At 43.6% G+C, this 22,965-nt stretch overlaps 2 protein-coding genes across 2 annotated transcripts; both read left to right on the top strand.

Annotated features, from left to right (window-relative positions):
* Nucleotides 1–1,029: 1,029 nt before the first annotated feature.
* LOC119195634 (DENN domain-containing protein 5B-like) lies at nt 1,030–14,647 on the top strand. The gene is made up of 21 exons (XM_037450720.2): nt 1,030–1,332; nt 4,919–5,028; nt 5,324–6,032; nt 6,564–6,751; nt 7,632–8,129; nt 8,250–8,481; nt 8,760–8,910; nt 9,214–9,304; nt 9,417–9,536; nt 9,622–9,774; nt 9,918–9,996; nt 10,080–10,155; nt 10,297–10,425; nt 10,510–10,631; nt 10,835–10,980; nt 11,073–11,191; nt 11,572–11,756; nt 11,926–12,008; nt 12,430–12,556; nt 12,758–12,932; nt 13,332–14,647. Exons 1-21 carry the CDS (start codon nt 1,224–1,226, stop codon nt 13,513–13,515), a joined length of 3,786 nt encoding a protein of 1,261 aa, XP_037306617.2. The 5' UTR covers nt 1,030–1,223; the 3' UTR covers nt 13,516–14,647.
* Nucleotides 14,648–15,487: 840 nt separating this feature from the next.
* sinhcaf (SIN3-HDAC complex associated factor) lies at nt 15,488–21,269 on the top strand. The gene is made up of 6 exons (XM_037450721.2): nt 15,488–15,695; nt 17,897–18,024; nt 18,135–18,234; nt 18,330–18,453; nt 18,579–18,729; nt 19,098–21,269. The coding sequence occupies exons 2-6, from the start codon at nt 17,897–17,899 to the stop codon at nt 19,432–19,434; spliced, it is 840 nt and encodes a 279-aa protein (XP_037306618.1). The 5' UTR covers nt 15,488–15,695; the 3' UTR covers nt 19,435–21,269.
* Nucleotides 21,270–22,965: the final 1,696 nt, after the last annotated feature.

Genomic DNA, 22,965 nt, shown 5'->3' on the forward strand with positions numbered 1-22,965 from the left:
TAACAAAAAAATAGAAATGTTTATTTTGTCTTTCTGAATGTTTCAATAAATACTCTATTGAAATATTGATTTTCACATTCTTATTTGTGTGGTTTACTGAAATAGGTTTAACTGGAAGCTTTTGGCCCTGCATCTCAATACTGGGACTCATCCAAAGGGGGCGCTAGCGAGCTGATTTCCAGCGAACTGCACCCAGTGAACCACAGGACACTAAATCACTGAAAACATCAGCTAAGAACACTAAAACACAACAAAGACGACAATGTGCAATAACCACTGTGGTATGTGTACATATACACATATTTATTTAGTTCTTAGTATATTTAGCTACTGTGGCCTTTGCACTAGTTTCTTTATTTTATACATTTTTTTATTTATTTTTATCATTATCATTATACTACTGCTCATGTTTCTTGTGTGCGCTGTCAACCTGTAAATTTCCCCATTGTGGGACTAATAAAGAATATCTTATCTTAACCAATCAAATTCAAAAGTGGATGAATCATAAAAGTCACCAATTATTTAGTGCACCGTCACAAATCAGGCAACATTCATCCTCCAGAGCACCTGGAACATACCTTTGTTGGTCGTTTGTCGACCTGTCGGAAATCCTGAATATAGCTTTAGAAACATGTCCCCATTTGAGCAATATCACAGCGGGAGTTTGAGTGTGCATCTATTATTGTGTGTCTCTGTGTGCATCTATTATTGTGTGTCTCTGTGTGCATCTATTATTGTGTGTCTCTGTGTGCATCTATTATTGTGTGTCTCTGTGTGCATCTATTATTGTGTGTCTCTGTGTGCATCTATTATTGTGTGTTAATGTGTGTGTTTTATTATTCTTTTTTAATATTCCTATGACAAATTGTGGCCGTGGATGATGATTTGGACGACACCCTTTAGAATAAGCCTCTATTAAACCCACGATGCGTTCCGGTCTTTGTCTCCCCCTTCTCTCTCTCTCTTTCTCTCTCTCTCTCTCCCGCACATGCCCACTTTACGCCCCCCTCCCTCTCTGACGCGGCGGCGAGGAGACCATCGCTGGGTCCTTCTGATCTCCATCACAGTCTCGGATGCGGATGCGGGCGGGTCCACACGCCACGGAGCCGAGACGTGGGGGGGGGGTACCGTGTTTTAGGGGTAACAAACCGCCGCATCGGCTATGAGCATCCACGCCGTGGAGCAGAAGTAGACGCAGCTCTCACGCCACGGACGCGTCGAGGATGAACGGAACCGCAGCGGCCACCGGATCGGCTTCCTGCCGATTCGCCCACTATTTCGTTGAGTGCGGAGTGGACGCGGACACGGGCCTGGAGCCGGACGACGCAGCAGGTAGACGGAATCCACTCTTACACACAAACACATCCGAGGTCATCCTTTATGCTACACATTTACAATTTCATGTCCAATGAAATGCGGTTAGAGTGTGCAGGGGGGGGGACATCTATTGGAATGTTTTCATTGGACGCCACATTTCTTTCTTCCTTTCTTTCTCCTTGTTGACAACATCATGTCTCTGCGTGAAGCCTTTGTGAAAGAGCTGGTATTCAGGCCAATAACCTTTTTACTTCAAATCAATTCATCATAATGAGGTAATAACCTTGGTCTAAAACAATATATACATATATGTATATATATATATATATATTTGAGGAGCCTGTAGATGAATAAAAACACAAAATTCCAGATAATTACCATTTACCATAAATATGAAGCAATTATTTAAAAGAAAAATGATACTGTCTCACTATCTTGTTGTCTCTGGTTGGGGAAACATATTTACAGTCCTGTTTATGTGGTTTATTCAAATTATTATTAAGAAAGCAGTGTAGGTCAAATTTGATTGTATCATCGCTGCTTTCTGCAAGTCACCCACTGCTGCGCCTGGACGAGGAGTTTAGCAGAAAAAGGGTTGAAAAGAGGGAGGACGACAGCGAATCGTGCCCTTTAACGCTGGAGCACAGATGGAGCAGCCTGACACTGGAGGACTGTGTGTGAGAATCAGCTCCCACATATAAATAGATTAATGTAAAGATTTAGAAGCAAACTGTTCAGTTCTTGCAAACAGAGATGGGCTTTTTTTAGTTTTTAACATAGTAGGTCCCTTTCTCACCAAAAGCCAAATGTTGGAGGATATTAAGGCTGGTTGGATGTGGGGGTTGCCACGGCGATGACAGCTGCAGAGAATTTTTGTGATGGAACGCTTCTCAGCTGCTGGTTGTCAGAAATAGAGACGGCAAGTGGCGTCGCTTTCTCCCTCACTGGTTTGTGGGCGCTGAGGACGGATTGACCCTGGAGGCATTCGTGACGTCTGCACGTGTTTTGGTCTGAGTGTGTGTGTGTGTGTGTGTGTGTGTGTACCAACACATTGAATGTCACTTCCAGGACTGCGAACAATAGTCACCATGTGTTGTCACTTATATTGTCTTTTATAACAGAAATACAGCTCACATGGAGCGGCTCTTCAGCGACGTTTCTTCCTCCTTCCGCCAAATAAAAACCTGTATATTTAGGAAAGGGCTGTGTTCACGTTGGGGAACAGGCCTCTGCTGCAGATGAATTACTGCTCTAACTAACCATCGGGGGCTTTGATATCTGGCCCCCTGAGGCGAGTGAAAGGGCTGCTGGCCACAACATCTGAGCTCCACCAATCTGCTTGTATAACAGCAGGTCACCTCAGACCCTCTCCAGCAGAGGGCTCTGCTGGCCTTCCAAGGGATTTATTTCTCTGTGTTTGACTTGACATCCGTTTTCTGTGAAGCTGTAGTCACAAGCAGGGGGGGTTTATTCCATCATGTGTCATCGCCAGCATTTGGATGGGTGAGGTTTTCCAGTATCTTTTTTTAATTTTTTTTTTTTCGCCTACCGAGAACGAATCTTCCCTTGTTGGCTTCTCAATGGATGCCACTGTGTTTTCTGCAGCCTAATCAAACGTCACGTGACTCCGCCTGTCGCTGGGTGGCGGGGGCCCTTATCCCTCCCCTGTCACGGGGGGAGTATGACATCATTAGAGAGAGAGAGAGAGAACTCCCTGAACCGAACATTGGAAAACTGCATCATAATGTTGAACCCATTGCAAAGAGATGTTTATGTATTGTACTAGTCTTAATATAGGCAAAAATCAAAGTTACTTTATTTTCAGGCAGTCAACAGTTTCTTTTATCCGTTATTTATACGGACCAAGCACCACGGTGTCTGTGTCTCAGGCTGAGATGAAGAGAGAAATGAGTCTTTCTTGTTCTATGACATGATTCAACCTTCAGTGGACGGACAAATGTGGAATGCAAAGACAAAGTGATTTAGTTCAGTTTCATATTCCTCATCTGTCAGTGCCAGCCGTCATCTGCTGCCATTTCATCTCGTTCTACTTTTTATATCCAACTTCATCCTCTCATGTGAAGAATGGGACATTAGGGGGTTAATCATGTGGTGAATAGGACAGACGTCTACGGCTGTTTAATCGTCCCAATTAAGTGGGCCTGACTTTGGGGAGACATGCTTTGTGATGAATGTCCACACTGTGAATAAATTAGAGCTAAACACGATGGGATGGACTCCAGCCCCCACGACCCTGGATGAAGGATGAGCGGATTTGAATATGGATTGATGGACCAAGAGAATAATGTTCTGAATATAATAATTGTCTGCAGCCAGTTTGATGATATAATATATTCTCCAAGTCATTAGCTCATAGATAGCTTCTTCCCTGTATGTTAATTACTGTTAATTACAGCCCAGTGAAACAGACATTTAAGCCTTTATTCAAACACTAAAACAAACCTCCCTCCTCCCTCATGAATGTGGTCTGTAGAACCCGTTTGGTGGGAGCCCGTGTCAGGAGGAGTGTGGGTCCTAATTGGGTCAGCTGATGAAACTCGGGGTGACGTAAATCGCCGTCAGGCTTTGTCTTTGCGCTTATCTTCGAGGCCACAGACGAAAGTGCTACCATGGCAACAAGGCGCTCGATTCTGCTTCCCAGCGCCAGGCACCAATTTGTATCCTTTAGCAAAGAACATTGACTCTCCCGCTTTTCACTGTGATCCATTAGCTTCGGTCTCCCTCCGACCAGTTTGCCTTGAAGTGGTGCTCTTTAGGGTTGTGCCTGTGGAGCAGCTTCCTCCCTCGGGGGGCTGTGCGTCATCTTGTAGGCAGGTGAACTTCAGAATGTTCCTGAATGCTGAATTAGTGTCTCTCAAAGTCGAATGAAAAGGCTAGTACGTTTTCTAAATGCATCTGTTTTTCTACATGCTGAAAACCAACTGGGAGACTTACTGGTGGATCAGGGAAACAGGGGATACAGAGTACTGTTCAAGGGCATCCCCTTCAGAAAGTGTATGAATAATGAAAGTACCTCATTCACTGCTGTCAGTCCACTACACACACACTCAATGAGACACACACACTTTATTTATATCTTCAGCAGCTCGTCAGCGCCATGTAACGTGAGCCAGAAGGGGCAACGCATTAAATCCGTGCATTGTGACTTTCATTCTGCCCCCTCATGCACATGTAGCTGTTATATAAGTATCTCTCCTCCTTCATCTGCAGCCTGAGCACTGAGAAATATCAAGAAGCAGCATATTTTTATCACATGCGCTGTGTTCGGGATGAAGGGTGTTTTTCCAGTCCACCTCTATGCTAATGAGATGTGTTACATAACTCTTTAATTACATGACATGTCATTTAGCTGAGGCTTTTATCCAAAACGACTTACAATAAGTGCATTTCAACCATATACAAACTCAGAAGATCCCTTTTTGCTGCCAAAAACAGATGAGCTTTTGTTGTTTTTTTGGTTGTTACCATGAAAACTGGCTGCTGTCCTTTACATTATGTGATGCTGTCTGTCTCAGCAGACACAAAGGTCAAAGACCAGTCAGTACCAAGATCATATTTTAGTCACTGTCTTGTTTTTCAGGTGAAGGCTTTCAGCAGAGCCCCATTGGACGTTCGTTCAAGTCCAAGGTTCTGGTGCACTACCCCGAAAGCACAGACAGAAACCCCTTCAATCCAGATGCCGTCAACATGGTACGGTCTTGGACATAAGCACTCTTTTTCTTTCCCTCACAACAGTGTAAATGGAAGGACAAGATAACATAAAGTTACTTGTTTAGCATCGTCCTCAATGCTCACTTGTTAGATTACAGAACAGTTTTACAGTATTTTGGAATGCCGTATAACTGCCTTTAAGGTTGTGTGTTTAGTTCTAAATACAAAAAGCAAGATAGTTAATCCACCACTATTTTCACCAACTGACGTCATTATTAAGGACTACATTTGATACTTTAAGCACTTTAACCTGTCCTATGTGTGTTGTGCTCAGCTCTGTATGCCGAGAGGTCTCTCCTTCCGTACGCGGACTGACAAGCTCGATCCTCAGTTTCACTCATTCACGATGTCCTTGGACGACGGTGCGCGTTCCTACGGCTTCGTCCACACCTTCTATGAGGAGGTGACAAGTGCTCAGATCATCACGGCTATGCAGGTTCTCTGCCAGATGCACCACGTGGAGCACCATTCAGCTTCATCCGCCTCCTCTCCGTCCTCCTCGGCTTCATCTGCGTCCTCGCCGTCCACCTCCAGCATGGACTCGCTAGTGAGCAGCTTGGACGAGTCGGACACGGAATCCTTGGTTTCCGCCTGCCTCGGCTGCGCGGGCTCCTTCGATCCAGCCCGCGACACTCTGTACGTGTCCAAGGCGCTCTGCCTCCTCACGCCGCTCCCCTTCCTCCAGGCCGCTCGGGAGTTTCTGTCTCAGCTGCACCAGGCGGTGACGTCCCACACGGCCCCACCCCTCCCGATCGAGAGCTACATCCACAACATCCTCTACGAGGTGCCCCTGCCTCCTCCGGGTAGGTCGCTGAGGTTCCACGGGGTGCAGGGCCCCATCGTGTGCCAGCGGCCCGGCCCGGGGGAGCTGCCGCTGGGCGAGTATCCGCTGGGGGAAGCCTTCTCACTGCTGGGCGTAGACAACGTGGTTCAGCTTCTCACGTGTGCACTTCTGGAGACACAGGTCCTGCTTTGCTCTCACGGTAAGCTCACTGTTCACTTAGCTCATGTACGGTCACAGTGAAGTTTTAATGTAGGCATTAAAAAAAGATCAGATTTTATACATTTCACAGTTTTTGCAGCGTCTTTGCAGAATTTAGCAAAGCAGCTGTTTTCACTTTTAACAAGATACTGTTAATGCCATAAATATAACGTAAAAGCTACACAAAATATTCAAGTGGAGTCAGTATTTTTCACCACTACAACTACGCCACATGTAGCCTATAACCTGTAACCAGACACAAGCTATGGGAACAACTTGGCAAATGGGTTTGAGGTTAAAAACGGTCAAGAAACTGACATTTTAATTTCATTGATGTGATATATAAGTAGAGATGAATTGAACTGTGCTCTGTAGCATGTACAGTAAACAGAAATATTATTAAATAGTATCAGCAACTCACGTAAATAGCTTGAATTAACAGACAGTTGTCTTGGAAATTGGTCCTTTCCTTTGAAGATACAGGTGATTGCTCTGCTGATTCTCTCTCTCTCTCTCTCTCACATCACCTCAGACTACCAACGTTTGATGACAGTGGCAGAGGGCATCACCACTTTGCTATTCCCGTTCCAGTGGCAACACATCTACCTACCCATTGTTTCAGCGCCGCTACATCACCTCCTGGATGCTCCTGTGCCGTTCCTGATAGGCATCCAGCGCAGAGATGGAGCTCAGCGCTCCGCACTGCACCTGCCACACGAGGTACACGAGTGTAGATTCTTGTGTTAGCATCACAGTCAAGATTTCTGGAAAATGCACTTCTTCACACACACACACATGCACACAGCCCTGTTTAAGCTGCACGAGTATCTCACTGAAGTCTCTTTGGAAAAGAAGGGAGGAGTTGAAAGACGACCAGGGGGGTTGATGGAAGCACGAATAATGAGACTTACTGAATAATTAATGATAATTAGGGATCTCCACTTTAGTTGTTCAATTTCATGTATGGGTGGCAAATTAAAAAAGAAAAATCACATATTTTAGTCACATATTTAGCATTTAGTTGGATGTTTCTTAATCTAAGCATCCAAATGGTCCAAAGACAATGGTCACATTGTCATATTCATAATTTACAGTCAGGTAAACAAAACAGAAGGACAGAGATGATGACGTAATCAAGAGGTGAAGACATCAGGATCAAGCTGCACAGCGTGTGCTCACTCTACAGCACATCGACTGCCCCTGAGGTCACCGATGAAGGTCGCGTTGCTGCTGACTGCGCTGTGCTTATAGAAGCATTATTTTTAAATCCACCTTTCTCACAAACTTCTAGACTTCATTGCTCAGCAGCTTCATTTGCACAATTTGGCACGTGTTTCTGATTTGTCTGCCAGTGTGAAAGACCGACATTGAAGGTTTCCAAAATTCTATCAGATAATCCTTCAATTGCCAATATCCCCTTAGAGCTTAATTGCAGTGAAATGCCAAGATTCTATTAATGGAAAGAATATCTTCACATCAGATCTTGATTGGATTTTAGAGCTCAGCCTCTGCTTTGGGATTGGTTAAACCTGTTATGATTATCTGATCTGAAAAGGGTTTTTCATCCTCTTGACTTTGTTCGTCTCACTCTGCTTCAAAGGCAAATCTGTGCTTCGTGGACATTGACAACAGCTGCGTGGAGGCCCCCGAGGACCTCCCCGTGTTTCCAGACCAGCTTGACTTAATCCAGGAGTTGAGTGAGGTACTGCTGCGCTTCGGGCTCCCCCCACGGGGGGGTGCGGCCGCGGCGCCTGCTGCGGCCTCCCCTCGCCTCAGCAGCCTCGTGCTGGAGGATCTGATGGAGGACAGAAGGAACGGGAACCTGGGAGGTGAAGAGCTGGAGGTGCTGGAGAGGCTGCAGGCTCTGGCGCGACGGTGCGGAGGAGAAAAAACGCCCGATGGAGGGAAGACGCTGGGACGCGTGTTTGAGGAGGAGGACGAAGGGTTGAAGGCTGCAAAGCTAAACATTCAGCTGAGGGAGGTGTTTGCAGGACGTTTTGCTGCCCTGTTTGGCCGGTACGAGGAGTTTGTCATCCACAGCGCTCTTGACTTGGACTCCTGGTTGAGCAACCGAGAGGCAACGTTCAGCTTTGACAAGGTACTGTTAATCACAAACATGGATTGGGATATTGAATAAAACTCCTGTGTTGATTCTCCCACTAAGAAGTGTTTTTGACACTTTATGAAGCTGTTATGTTTGTGCTTATCGATGTTTCAGGGTTCCTTCCTGTCACTTCAGCCTGGGACACACCTGCACTTCTTGTCCCGGTTCCTGGAGACATCCATGTTTTCTTCCTTCGTCGATGGGAAAGTGATTTCTCGCTGGGCGGAGAGAGAACCTCTGCAGCAGCTGTTCGACAGCCGCCTGCAGACAGAACGACTGTACGACACAGACGAAGAGGACTCCCGTAACTGTCGCTACAGGAAATGCACCACGGTCTTTGAATCAGGTGTTCATTAACAGAATAAGAATAATCAAAGTATTTATATAAAGTAAATATTCTGCTAACCTCATTGACGCGGTGTTTGCATCTCAATCTTGCTTTATCTCTGTTCACGTTCAGACTGAATCCACTGAATCTGCTGTTCCAGTCTTCAGTGGAACTAAATTAAAAGAATTCCCAGCACATTGAAGATTTGGCCTTCTTATCGTTATTAGCACCATGCATGGTGATTTATTTACAGTAGATATCCCCGTCCCTAACCTGTGATTTGGGTTTGTCTGCAGCTCAGGTAATCGAGCGCAGGCTGCTGAAGGCTGACCACACCGCCATACACCCCCACCTGCTGGACATGAGGATCGGACAGGGCCGTCACCATCCGGGCTACTTCCCTAAGCTGCAGGCTGATGTGCTAGCACAAGGACAAAGCACCAACAAGTGAGCCCTTTTTCTACTGTTATTCAGGAACAACAGTCATTCCCAACCATGGACATTTGTAACCTTAGCTCAACCGATCCGTAAATAATATTTGTGATTAAACAGCTATACGCAAATGTTTTATCCAGATTGGATCATTGAATTGTGTGATGCTCTTCTTTTCGTACAAATATTAATCAAACTAAAACTAATGAAGAAACAGTTGATACAGTTGGATTTAGTTCATTCACACATGGTGGACATAAATCGCCATAATAGATAAATCTGGAAGTGTGAATTCACTTTTGGTCTCTGGATGAACAGGTGGTCTGGACGTGTCACAGCATCCCGCAGGACTGACCTCAAGAGATCAAGTGTGACTGAAAACCCAGGAGTGGACAATGAGCACAGACCGGTACTCCAACGCACACACACACACACACACACACACACACACACACACACACACACACACACACACACTAGGAAGCTTGCGTCTGATACATTTCCTTTCATCATTTCAACAGAAGAACACATTTGTGAGGAAGAACCTTCGCCAGGCTAAGCTACTTGACTCGTCGCCTCAAGCTGTCACTCAGACTCATCGGGAGTTTGTCGACGGGCTGCTCAGCGAGTGTCGACTGAAGGTCAGAGATCCATCTGTGGCCCTGATGTCACTGACTTATTCAATCTCTCAAGGTTAATAGCACAACTTGCTCTCTGGCTGTACAGACCAAACGAATGTTGATGGAGAGGATGGGGAAGGAGAGCGTGGAACTGGGTCGGGGAGAAGTGAACATCACAGGCCTGCAGGAAAACACACTCATCCACGGTCTGTGTGACCTACTGGAGAGAACCTGGGGCCACGGTCTGCAGCTTAAACAGGTCAGACACTAATTTAACACGCCTTATCAGCTCAGATGACCAAAACAAAAAACATGTTTGTTGCCACTTGAACAAATTCACATTATGCATGCGACCACAACTGAATGAGCAGCTTGAATATTGACCTGTGTGACTGTGAACAGGGGAAGTCCGCTCTTTGGTCCCATCTGCTTCACTACCAGGCAGCCCGGGTGAAGACGGAGACACCAGCTGAGTCCCCAGGTCAGAACCTTGCTGTTTTTCTCGGGTAAACCAGTGAGCCAAGAGTCGGACTGTCAGAGGTGTTCAACTCTGTGTCTATTTAGGGTCTGATGGTTTGGACCAGAGAACGTTTGATGTTGGCGCTCTGCTCCTGAGAGGATCGCTCTTACAGGACATGAGGTAACCAAAGCAAACGTATTTTAGTGTTACAAAGGGTGGTGCATCATCTATAAAAATATCTTAATATCTTGGTTGCAGACCAGGAATCATTGGATGCAATGCTGTGGGCTTCTATTTCCTACTTATCTGCTTTTATTCCAGGTTTATCCAGACCATGGCGGAGGGTATGTCTGAGGTAGGTCAGGCCCGGGCCTGGATTCACCTGGCTCTGGAGAAGAAAATGCTGTCTCAGCACCTTAAAGAGCTGCTTGCAAACCAGGAGCTGCTCAGGTGAGAATTCACTTATTCATGACAAGCAGACACAAGGCTATTGTTTCTGGATTTCATTTATGGTGTTTCTTTCTCTCCTCACAGGCAGCTTTACAAACCCCATGCATTCCTGCTCTGTGAGGAAGAGAGGGAGCAGTTTCTGTTCCACCTGCTCTCTCTCAACACTGTGGACTACCTATGCTTCACACATGTCTTCACCTCAGTCAGTGAGTAAACCAAAACAAAACATGTTGATAGGCAAGTATATAAGGACCTCATATACTTAAATTACACAGTTTCCACTAGATTCACATAGACCCTTTAGACAAACGAAAGACATTACGTCCCCCATGCTGTGAAAATTCTTTTTATTAGTATTGTGAGACGTAAGTGAATTAAATCTCTCTCGTGGTCTCTTTTATCACTCCAGGTATTCCATACCGTGTTGTCATAATACCCATGAAGAAGCTGAGTATTGCAATGGCCACAGTTGACCCCTGGGTGTGCGTGTCGGGAGAACTAGGGGATTCAGGCGTTAGACAGATCCCGAAGAATACACAGGAGATTTTTTTCCAGGTTTGTGTTCACTCTGCAGCTATAAGTATAGGTACTATAGGTAAACATGGTGTCATAGAAAGACTCACGGCGCTTCCTGCTTCGCTTTTCAGTGCAAGAACCTGGGCAGGCTGAGCACGCTGCAACTGGGACAGGAGAACTCTGGCCTGCTGGCCAAGTGTCTGATTGACAGTGTGATGGTCTATAACGAGGTCACCGGACACACCTACAAGTAAGCCTCTTAGTTTGACCCCGGTATCCTCGATTAACACTCAGTGACCTCCAATTATAGTGGCTGGTTATACATAAATATACAAGTGTGTTTGGGGAAATGATCTGCCCGTTTGGTAAGGACACAATGACATCAAAAACATATTGACTCAAGTATTGGGTGTCTGAGCTTCTCTATATACGCCAATGACAATCTTTGCAAGTTCATTTAATTCCACGATGTCATTAACTTCAACGCTGTTGCCTTTTACAAAGAAAATCAGTCCAATAACCTTAGAAATATTAACTATACACAACACAATCTGATGGGACGTTCCTCACAATGGTACAATAAATGTTCTGAAGTTAGATGATATTGAAGCCCTTCTTTTTTCCTTTGAGGTTCCCGTGTGGCCGATGGCTGGGGAAAGGCGTGGGCGACGGCAGCTTGGAGAGAGTTCTCATTGGTCAGCTGGTGCTACCTGGAGGGGAAGAGGATGCAGGCAGGTGGACGGGGACGCCTCCGGAGCCGGCCTCTCCTTCTCAGAGTGTGCGGGCTGTGCTCGAATCGCTTGGCAGCCGAAGCCGTACGTCGTGACAAAGAACACATTCTTTAGCACAATAGTTGACCTACTTGTTGGTACAATAACAGATTCTGCTCCCGGATCACCTTTCTGATGAGCTCGTGTTTACTTCCCCTTACGTAAATCAACAATTATCCTCATGTTTCCTTTGGTAACTTTTTTATATTGTCAGGAATACTGTCTGCTGAAGTACATGAGGACATGAGGGAGGCTGCAAATAACCTCGTTAAGCACTTCCACAAACCTGAACAAGAGGTATGCCTAACTAGTTTTGTAATTGTAATGTTGGCTGACTAAGCAAAAATGCTATCATGATAATAATAATAATTTAATTAAGAATATGTTATGCTCGTGTTATGTTGATCAAACATTGGTTCGTTACCCCGACGTCTGCAGCCCACGCATCATTTGTTGTGTGAGAGAGAGACGATGCTCTCAGTTAACAGAGACTTGATGGATCACTTTCATTTTTCACTAATGGGCCTCCTGTTCATCAAAATAACATCTTCAGTGTACAGGCTTCAATGTTCTGTCTGCTTTATGCTTTCTGAAAAAAATAGCATTTTGAAATTAAAAATGAACCTGGGGAAAACTGCATATGTGGGAATTTACTGAAGGTGCAAGATGAGACTTTTGCTTTCAATACCTCCATTAAGTTCCATTTGTGTCATTGCAGAGGGGAAACCTGACGGTCTTGTTGTGTGGTGAAGGCAGTCTGGTGCTTTCCCTGGAGAAGTTCCTCCTGCACGGGCTCAAATCGAACCGTCTTTTCCAGAGGAATGTGTTTGTTTGGGACTTTGTTGGTAAGTGTTGTGTGTGTGAGTGCATTAAAAGTGATGTTTCTTGATGATGTCCCCATCAAGCGGTGATGACCATATATTTAACATATCAAATTGCGTTACATCCTCCATCCAGTGTTGGTCTTCTACAACATACTTTCCTCTAACTATCAGTATATTCATCATACGTCATCAACTGACAATATGGCCAATTGTTTCCTATAGAAAAGGCAGTGGTTTGCATGGAGACAGCTGACCAAATGGGGGACATGCACGGATCAATGCTGATCAAAGATCCCCCTTGTGACTTGCTGTGTCACTATGTCAATGCCATCAATGGCTCGTCACGAAACATTGGGAAGGAGGGAAAGTTTCAGCTGTTTGTCTGCTTAGGGATCCGGTAAGTGGTCATCATTTGATTGGTAATCCGACAATAGCTTCGTGATTGGACTGATACTCAATAAAATATGCATTCTGTTTGAAAATCCTTTCACCAGTAGAGTCTGTGAATTTGAATGAATCGTGTTTCTGCATCAACATATAAATTGAGTTTTGGACAACACTTTTCCTTTTTTTCTCTCAATTAAAGTTAACTGCTTTAAAATAGTAACAATGGTTTATTTATATACTTTGGGATGTGCCGTGTCCAATGCTTGTAACCTTAATGATAGGACTTGGTGTTGAATGAACGCTGAATGATGATGCTTCTTGCGGTTGAAAGCTACATGCGCTACATGCTCATGCTCTGTCTCACTAGGCCTTTACGGGACTTTGACCACTAACTTGTTCCTCTTGACAGGGACCGGCTCCTCTCCTGGTGGCTCCCCCTGCTGGCTGAGTGTCCCCTGACCGCCCGGACATATGAGGACGGCGCGCTGCTGCGGGACCGAGCTGCTGTACACTCTCTCTCCCGCATCCTGCAAACACTGAATGAGTTTACCATCACCCTGGAGACTGCACTAGTCAAAGGAGTTGACCTCTGACCCAACAGATAAGCCCCGGCTCTGTGACTTACTGCAGGAATGCAGATGGGTTCAAACTTTCATCTTGCCCCGTGTGGGGAAGGGAAGGACATTCAGGCACTTGAGAAATGTGACCTTTTCATAAATGAAGACAGTGGACCAGAACAAGTCCCTCGAAGCATAAGCTTCAAACATATTGCCTTGTTCACTGATGTAAATGTCTTTTATGCTGTATTTGCTTCAGGAAATAGTCCGGTTTTCCCATGATTGTTTACACTGTGAAATTTACGTTTCCTTAAAGGAGAAATAGAAAGTTATTTACCATCTCACATTTACAGTAGATATTTTAACAGCTCACTCCATTAGATGTACCTGATCCAATGACAACCATAACTCTCCTTCAACTGCTGTATTGCTTGCACTCAAACTTCAAACTAAGCACATGCATGGCCAAAATATGTTTGTTCATTTTATCTTAGTGGTTGTGATCTAAAATATTAGGACTCAGGCCTTATTGTACAGAAACAAGAAAAAAGACGTGACTTCATCCTTCGGATATCTTATTAATTATATTCTACAAAAGATAATGTTCCCAATTGTTGATATATTACAAAATGTTGTATTATGATGCTGTTGTCTAACATCTTGCCTGTTTATCATTGTTTACTTCAGTTTGGGATCCCATACTGAAGAGTCTTCTGTTGGTAAAAAACGGAAACCAAACTGGTCCTAATTGTGTCACACTTTGCCAGAAAGTGTTTTTCCTGCTCTCATTGTAAATATGTTCTTTCAGATCTTTAATATATTTACTCTTGTTTATTATAGTGTGCTGATTTTGTGGTATATTTTTTCTGTATAAAGGCATCTTGTTTGTGTAAGTTACTTACCTGAATATGTGGATAACAGTCATGCTATGTGTTTCAAACCGTTGAGTAGAGTTCAGTTTCTACAAAACTCAGTATTATCTTGTCACATTTTTAATTGAATGGTTATAGAGTTACAAAAACTCTGTCTCCTGCACTGTCCTGCGAGCACTATGTAACTAAGACCCTGCCTTTCTTATCATTTAAAAAACAACTTAGAGAAAGCAATAATGAGTTGTTATTTATAACGTGTGTTGTCAAAGATTAAAGATAATATTGACAATAACTGATTTGGTCTTGTATTTTCTTTCAGGTATTTCTATCATTTCTAAGAGGAAATAAAAAATAAAACATTTCAAAAACTGTCAATTTAGGACCTGATTAACTGCATTTAATATTTACAAAGAATTTGACACGTATAGTGTGCCAAATAAAAAGATGATGTGTTTGACGCTCCTTGATTGGTTTGAGAAAAAGCATTGCCGGTGTTACAACTATAACACCAGAAAAAGCATTTCAAATTCCATAACCCAGAGAACACGACTTGAGCAATTAATAAAGAGTATTCATTGCAGAATTTAACATAATTGGAGTGCTACTACTATTTATTTTTACCATGAACATATAATTCAAACCCCCAAAATCTAATTGGTACTTGTATTTGCATTAAGATTTTTGTGAAATTGTATTACGGCCAGCATAGACACTAAACATGTAGTAAATCCAACCAATTCAGTGGTATCTGCTGGACAACTGGTTTGCAGCTGATAAAAAGGAATTCAAGTGGATGTTCACACTGAACTGATCACTGAATGGAGCCCACGTTTCACCCACCTGTTACCCCAACACTAATCTGGAGGTCCGCTGTCACGCAATTCAAATCAACAAAGCGCATTTCCCCGCTGGACGCCGAAACCCCTAAAAACCGCGAGGCCTCCAGACGGGCCATCTGCCCCCCTGGAGTAAAACGACAGGCCACGCCCCTTCGCGGACACTCTCCAATGCTCCATAGCAACCGGGGCCGAGCCCCCTGTTCCCGCGCAATGTTCCCATCCTTATAAGGCCGGCTGAATGCAGACGCACGCCTACGTCACACGTCGTTTATGTAAATACGGTGATTGAAGAAAAAGAGAAAAGCCTTCTGCCCTGCTCTGAAATGGAGGTGTGGATGTGACGCATGCGCACTTCGTCCACAACCATCAAGTCCCGTCCACAAGCGCAGACATCAACAAGGGAGCGGGTTACGGGTATGCGGGTCGATTTTCATAACAGTCACATCGTAAGGACGCACTTTTTGGGAATATTACATTGAATCAGCCACACGCAGCTTGCAACAAGGTAATGAATGTAGCCTTAATATTTGTTTGGGTCTGTGGGGCTTTAAAGTCATAAATTGTCCGTTCAAATGTGTCATTTAAAACAAGCTTCGAGTTGTGTCAGAACAAATGCTCTTTGGGGCCTGCTGCAAAACCGACTAGTTGGTCAACTTTATGTGCAGCTCACCTCATGAACGGGCAAAGTTACCGGGCAAAGCGGGGGGAACGCAGCAACGTGTTTAAATAGTGCGTGGACATGCTTCACATGATTCGCAATGGACGGCTGTTGTTATTGTTGTTGGCTCTCGGGAGGAAATCCCTCCCTCCCGGGCTCCCGAAATTTGACTAAAGTCGGTCATTGCGAGCGTTGCTTTCGGTGTGTGTTGTCGCCAAAAGGCACATTAACAGACACATTGTAGCCTTTAGTGCTCCGCGTCCATGCTCGCTCAACAAGCCGCGGTGCATCTCTCTCACGCCCACCCGCACCACGGATGCGTCTCAGCACGCGGCCGCCGCCGCTGTCAACAAAACGGCCAGCAGCGAACTGCACACTAGTGCCGGACGCTTCATGAAACTCTAGACGAGCCAGACGCGGGTCCTTCGGCGAAGGACGAAAGCGAAACGCCGCGCCTCACGCAGCCGTCGCTTCGAACTTCGTGCAGTGACGAGGCTGTGGAATAACAAAGAGTTAAGATCAAATGACACGGTTGGCGGAGAGCGGCTTTACTTTTAACGTTAAAAACCTAACATTTGGCTTTCTAAAGGTGCGCCCCGTCGTTTTCCTGGCGACGTGAAGTTTGAGCCGGGAGGAAAAGTCGCGTTTCGTCGAGCAGCGGACGACCATCATAAAATGGGTGCGCATGAAGCAGGTCGTGTGGCATGCCATGCTTCCTCACTGGAGTGGGCGGTGGAATTGGCGACGTGCACTTTTTTCTCGATGAAAACATTAAGATTTCTCGGAACCTTCTAGTAATTTGATACGTGCAGATGTCCCTCGCGCGAGTGGCAACGGTTTTAAAGGGTATTTTCCCGGTTTACTTGAACTATTACCGCTTTTGCGGAAAATCGCATCACACCCCCTTCTCCACACTGCCTCCGCCTTTGAAGTGTGTTGCCATGTTGAGTTGCGTCACGTACTGTATTCTGCTGCAGAGATCGCGTGCGGTTTACAGATGAAGCACTCGAAGGGGAATCTGTTGTAATGTACCCCACACTGAAGGCACCGGACTGATACAAACACGTTTAAGACGATGTATATACATTTTAGACTATATATTATACATTTTCAAAGATTTAAATCGATAGATTGATAAGCGTTATTCAAAACTCGAACACCCTGCTGATCAAATTGGTTCAAATATGTATTTTATTTATAAATCTGTTTTTATCTGTAATTAGCATTTTCTAGTATTGTGCATTTTGGGAGAAAAAATATAGTGCATATATTGTACATTTTGGTACAAATAGAAATTCCTTCTTCGTTGTATTTCCTACGGCTGCTGATTGGCATGCGGTGATCCTCAGGAGACAGTTTTTTCTTCTTCTTCTTGTATTTCCTCCCGTTGCCCGAGGCTCTTTGATATAAACTGCAGAGTGAGGGGTCGGCGGCTTCTCCTGCTCTCTGAGGCGCTGCACTATTCAGAGCACCCCGAGGACTGATGGCAAGGAAAAAACCGGTGTGGGGGGCGCGGCTCGCCGTTTTGCCGCAGTTCAGGGCTACATGTGCTTTGGAGATTACATTTAGCCTAGCAACGTCAAAATGTAAATCATAATTCTGCAAATCTGTGTTTATTGTCGTACGAGTGCTTTCCCCCAGACACATTTATATTTGTGCATTACTTTTGGCAGTTCACGCGTATATTAATAAGCATATTAGTATGCCAAATAACGGAGTAACTTCCTATGCGTGCACCCTGTGAGCGCAGCATGCTGACATGATCTGTCTGACACGCTGTCTGACTATTGACCTACTTCCCCCCATGTGGGTCAAAGCACAGATATTCTCCAACAAAAACGCTTTCCTGTTTAAAAACAAATATTTTAAAATGCGTGTGCTCTATGATCGTCACAAAATATTATATCTGTTTTTATTCATCCACATTGAGGTTAAGCTGAAATTAAATATTATCTCTCTAAACCAGAGCTGCAAGGCAGTACAGCGTTACTGCAGTTAACTCCATGCACACCAACGATGTTCATTTCTGATTTATTTTTTCAACGCAGATGTTTGGCTTTCATAAGCCAAAAATGTACAGGAGTCTGGACGGCTGCTGCATCTGCCGTGCAAAGTCCTCCAGCTCTCGCTTCACGGACAGTAAGCGGTACGAGAAAGACTTCAGAAGCTGTTTTGGGTAAGAGACCTCGCTGAACAGTGAGGTTTGGAGAAATGTGCTCCTTGTGTACATTCCTTAGCGCTTTGAAAGACTCCTCCCTGGTCAGTTCTTCATAAATTGTCTTGCAGACTGAGTGAAACTCGATCTGGAGAAATCTGTAACGCCTGTGTCCTCCTCGTGAAAAGATGGAAGAAGCTACCTGTGGGAACCAAGAAGAACTGGAACCACGTGAGTTTGGATTGCAGTCCCTGTGTGGTTGAGCTATTGCTTGTTTATCATAAAATACCTGAATTATGCAGACTCTTCTACCTTCTTCCTCACAGGTTGTTGATGCCAGAGGAGGTCCCAGCTTGAAGATAAGTTCCAGGCCCAAGAAAATAAAGTCCATCTCCAAGAAAGCACGGCCGAGCCAGATCAGCCGGCTGCAGAAAGAGCTCAAGAGAAACAGTGAGTTCTGCTTTTGTGGCATGCAGTAAAATATCTAATCGCTTATAACTGCTCCAGAACGAGTAGATGTAAACAACTGTCACATATTCACCCCTCCATTGTTCACTTTTTGTTATTCCCATCAGATTCAGATGCCCACAGCACCACCTCCAGTACGTCTCCAGCTCAGTCTCCTAGCTACAGCAACCTGTCAGATGACGGCTCAGACAATGAGCTCACCCCAGGGTCCAGTCGCTCTCCTGTTTTCTCATTTCTGGACCTCACTTACTGGAAGAGGTGAGCCAGACAGTGAAGCACTGACTCTCAAATTAGAAATTGAAACAACTTATCGCATCATTCTGCAGTTTTAATGCACGACAAAGTTCTGCGACCGACATGTTGCCTTTTAAACCAATGTGAGAGCTGAAAATGTTCCTGGGTGTTCAGGAGTTTACATCCTTTTTTCTGTGACTTCATTGATCCACGTTCCTTTATACCAAGTGTGCACTAGACAGAATTCAAACTAACTTTAGATACTTGTCAAAGTTACACTATTCTATGCTCTGAGTGACCTAAAGCAAGTAAATCCCTGAAACGGGCCCAATATGTCATCTGGTGTTTCTTCATTGCTTGAATAGATCCAACATTTTATTTTTTTTGTCTAGGCAAAAGGTTTGCTGTGGAATAATCTACAAGGGCCGCTTTGGGGAAGTACTCATCGACCCCCATCTGTTCAAACCATGCTGCCGCAATAAACAACGGCAGCAGCACCAACCAGAGGAGGAAGAAGAGGAGGAGGAGGAGGATGAAGAGGTGGAGGATGAAGAGGTGGAGATAGAGGAGGGTCAGCGTGGCGTGGATGCTATCGGGCAGAAATCCCTGACGGAAGAGGAAGTGAAGGAGACACCACGGTGTGACCAAAATGTTGGTCCTGCACAGCTATGTGTTACCGTGACAACATCTCCACCCAGGAGCGGGGCAGTGATGGAGGGTGGATGGTAAAGTCAAAACAAGGTCTGCATTACTCTGAAGAAATCTTGGGGTGCTGTTTTTCTTTTCTTTCTTTTTTAAGCACTTACAGAAAGTAGTAACCTCAGATTGCCTTCGGTCATTAAGCAGTGGAAACCCGTTTGTTCTTCTCCATATAAGATGGAGGTTTGTGTATTTGGTTGAAATGGTAATTTATGACCTGTTGTTTTTCCACTTTGTCTCTTATTTTGTATTTAATATTCAAACCATAATCTGTGGTGTTTTTGATATCCTTTAGGTGAAATGCTGGAGCTCTAGTAATTTAGTTTAAATGATTTTATTCCAAAACGCAATACATCCACTTACTCTCAGAAGGAGTTGCTACTTTAAATGCATTACTCAACATTTTACACATACAGCTGAACTCATTCTCATGTGGCTGCTTTACAAGCATACATGTTAGGATCTATTATTCAAAGGCATTACTTTTGCTTTGTTATGAGTAGATAGCTCTTTTTTGAAATGGTGAAACGTTTTGGAATGAATGACACTCCATGTTGACAGAGCAAAGACATGTACCGTAGTTCCTGTGTTTGTCCCTTTTCACATTGACATCCAATCCTATCCAAGAGTTTGTGTGTTTAAGACTGTCTGTGTGTGCAAATATGTGAGTGGGTCCCATTTAAACAAGGCCTATTCACAGCTTCAATAGCAAATACACCAGCCTTAATAATGTATTAGAGACAGTGCTAGTGTTAATTATGGATCGGTATTAAGGAACACAAGGGACAGTATATTTAATGTGGCCTCAGCAACACGTAGTGCATTTTGGCATGAATGGCAAACCCACTCATACAAAAGACTGAATGATCTGATGCATGAGTCTACTAAAATTGCATGGCCTTATAATAACTGTAAATCTTACTTTTTTATTTTTTTGTAATCCATTTTGCTGAAATTTTGACCTTATTTTTATATGTAAGAAAAAAAGCAAAATCCCACATAATACAACAGCAAAAAACACAATCGGTCTATAGTGATTTAGCAATATCAATATCAGTGATTCCTGTCATTCTTGGGTCAGTACAGGTAAAATACTTTATACAAGTTGAAATGCTATGCCATTGCCTCTTTATATACCACAAATGTGTTGTGATATATAGCCTAATATTACTTTATTTATCAAACAAAAGCCAAAGCACATTGAAATTCACCCATTTTCTAATCAATGCAGGTTTTCCATGGACACTTCTGCTTGTCTGAGGTCATTTGTATGTATGTTTTTTGGTATTCTAAACAGAACACTAATAGGAATTTTCATACATGTTTTTTGTAGTCAGGAGCAAAGGGTGACTTACAGTATGTAAATAAGGGGTTGGGTGAGCCATATGGCTCTTTTATGGATTTCATTATTTATTTATTTCATATTTATTTGTATCACTGCATCCCCGCTTACAAGTGTAATATTAATTATTTTATCCTTTCATTATACGTAGAATAGTTTTGTACCTAAGAAATCGAATGTGATCTCACACAGGCTTTGTTTAATATTGCATTGAATTACCAGTTGTCAATATTTGTGAAATGTTGTCATGTATTTATTTACTCATCAGTTGCGTGCAACCTAACTTATTCTGTATCTTTCCTTTGGATCTGCATCACGTAGACTGAAACATATAGATTGCAACCAAACTGTACTTTTTCTCCTTTTAGCCATTAGCTTAAGATGTTTCAGAATTGTAGGATACTAGATTTGCATGTATTGTTGCTATGCATTTACTTAGCTTACAAGTTAGAAAAAGCGGTTTTGTATTTTTTATAAATCATGTACTTTTTTTACCTATCCGTTAATAAAAGTAAATTTTGGAGTTTTCTGGAAAGATGCACTCATTACTCAAATAAGGTGTTGGTGATTGATTGATATAAGGTGGTCCAAAATGATCTCAGCTGGATGATCCAAATTCAGCCTACCATTAAGTCATTGTATCATATGAGGGTCACTATGATAATGTCAAATGAGGGAGGGGTGAATTTACAACAATATGATGTATTTAAAATAGGGCCGGGAGTCGATTAAAAATATTAATCTAATTAATTAGAGGCTTTGTAATTAATTAATCGAAATTAATTGCATAAATATTTGACCTGAGAACAGTGAGAAGTAATTTTTTTCACATGGATTTTTATTTTTGTTCAACCAATTCCAGCAGACAAGTGTAGAAATAGCATATTTAGAAATATAGTACTTTCAGAAATTCAGGTAGCCTATAGGTAGGTAGACCTTCTGTAAACTATGTTTTTTTAAGCAGACCAATACTTTCAAGTACATTCTGAACATTGGTTATTTTTTCAGACGTGGACTTAGTTACCCTGGTCCTTAAACCAGTCATCTGGTGCAGTGTGGGTTGGGTGTGGGTCCTTGTACGTCCTCGCTAGCTGCTAATTGTTTAGCGTTGAGGTGATACTTGAGGCTCGATGTGAATTCCTTGTTGCACAGCTTGCACACAACCACGCTCTTATCGACGCTTCCATCCGTGTGTTTATTATAAGAAGATTTCCCATTCACGGGGCCACCCGACACGGCCTCGTCAGCTTCTTCGTTCATGTTCACTGTGGTTTGTTGTTGTCTGAAGTCATGGACGCTAGTTGGTGCTCCAGTATAATCGGTCCTCCGAAACTCATCCAGTGAGAAACGTTCCGCAGTGCAAAAAATGCGTAAAAAATGGTTAATGTGTTATTATTTTTGTAATTAATTCATCTTAATTCACATAGTAATTAATTAATCGTAATTAACGCGCTAAAGTCCCGGCCCTAATTTTAAATTAAACAAACAGTGACACTGTGAATCATGGTGAGTTCTGGTGTCTCTAGTGGAATCAAAGCTGACCTTCCTGATCCACATTTGGGATTTGATTCTCTCTCCTCAAGGTGCCGTGTGTCAAACGTGTTTATTTCTTCCGGGATTTATTCTCCACTCAGCTGAGGAGGACCCTCAGACTGGTTTAGCTCCATAGGGGAGTCGGTATGGATCCTCTCAATTCACACGCGGGCATCAGCACACATGTCGAAAAAAGTGAAATAAGGAACACAGCATAAAAGTAGTGAAATCCACTAGGGCTTTATTAGAAATGCCATTATATGACTTTACTTGACCTGCAATTCTATTATAACGGTATGGAACGGTTGTGGATTCCAGCCTGAGAATCTATGAGAATAGAGGTTGGATTCAAAAGCATCAACAGGTGTGTGGTGGAACAGTGCAGGGAGATAGCAGGAAGGCTGAAGTGTGGAGGATCCTCAGTTCAAACCTGCTCTCTCAGAAGGAGGGTTTGGTTGCAGTCAGGGCTTCAAACTGTAAACTTTGAAACAGTTTTGAGGTTTAGTAAACAATCCCAAGGTCTAATATGAGAAACGGCCACAATGAGGCATGTGCTTGAATAGCACAAGGGAACAACTGAAGGGCTGCAGGCTCCAACCTGCTGTCTGAGGTTGTGGGTTCATGCCCCTTCATACAGACATCACTTCTGCTTTGATAGAGTTTTGAGGTTTGAGTAGCATTCTCAA

The sequence above is a fragment of the Pungitius pungitius genome, chromosome 6 (assembly GCF_949316345.1).
Source record: "Pungitius pungitius chromosome 6, fPunPun2.1, whole genome shotgun sequence".
Taxonomy (NCBI): Eukaryota; Metazoa; Chordata; class Actinopteri; order Perciformes; family Gasterosteidae; genus Pungitius; species Pungitius pungitius.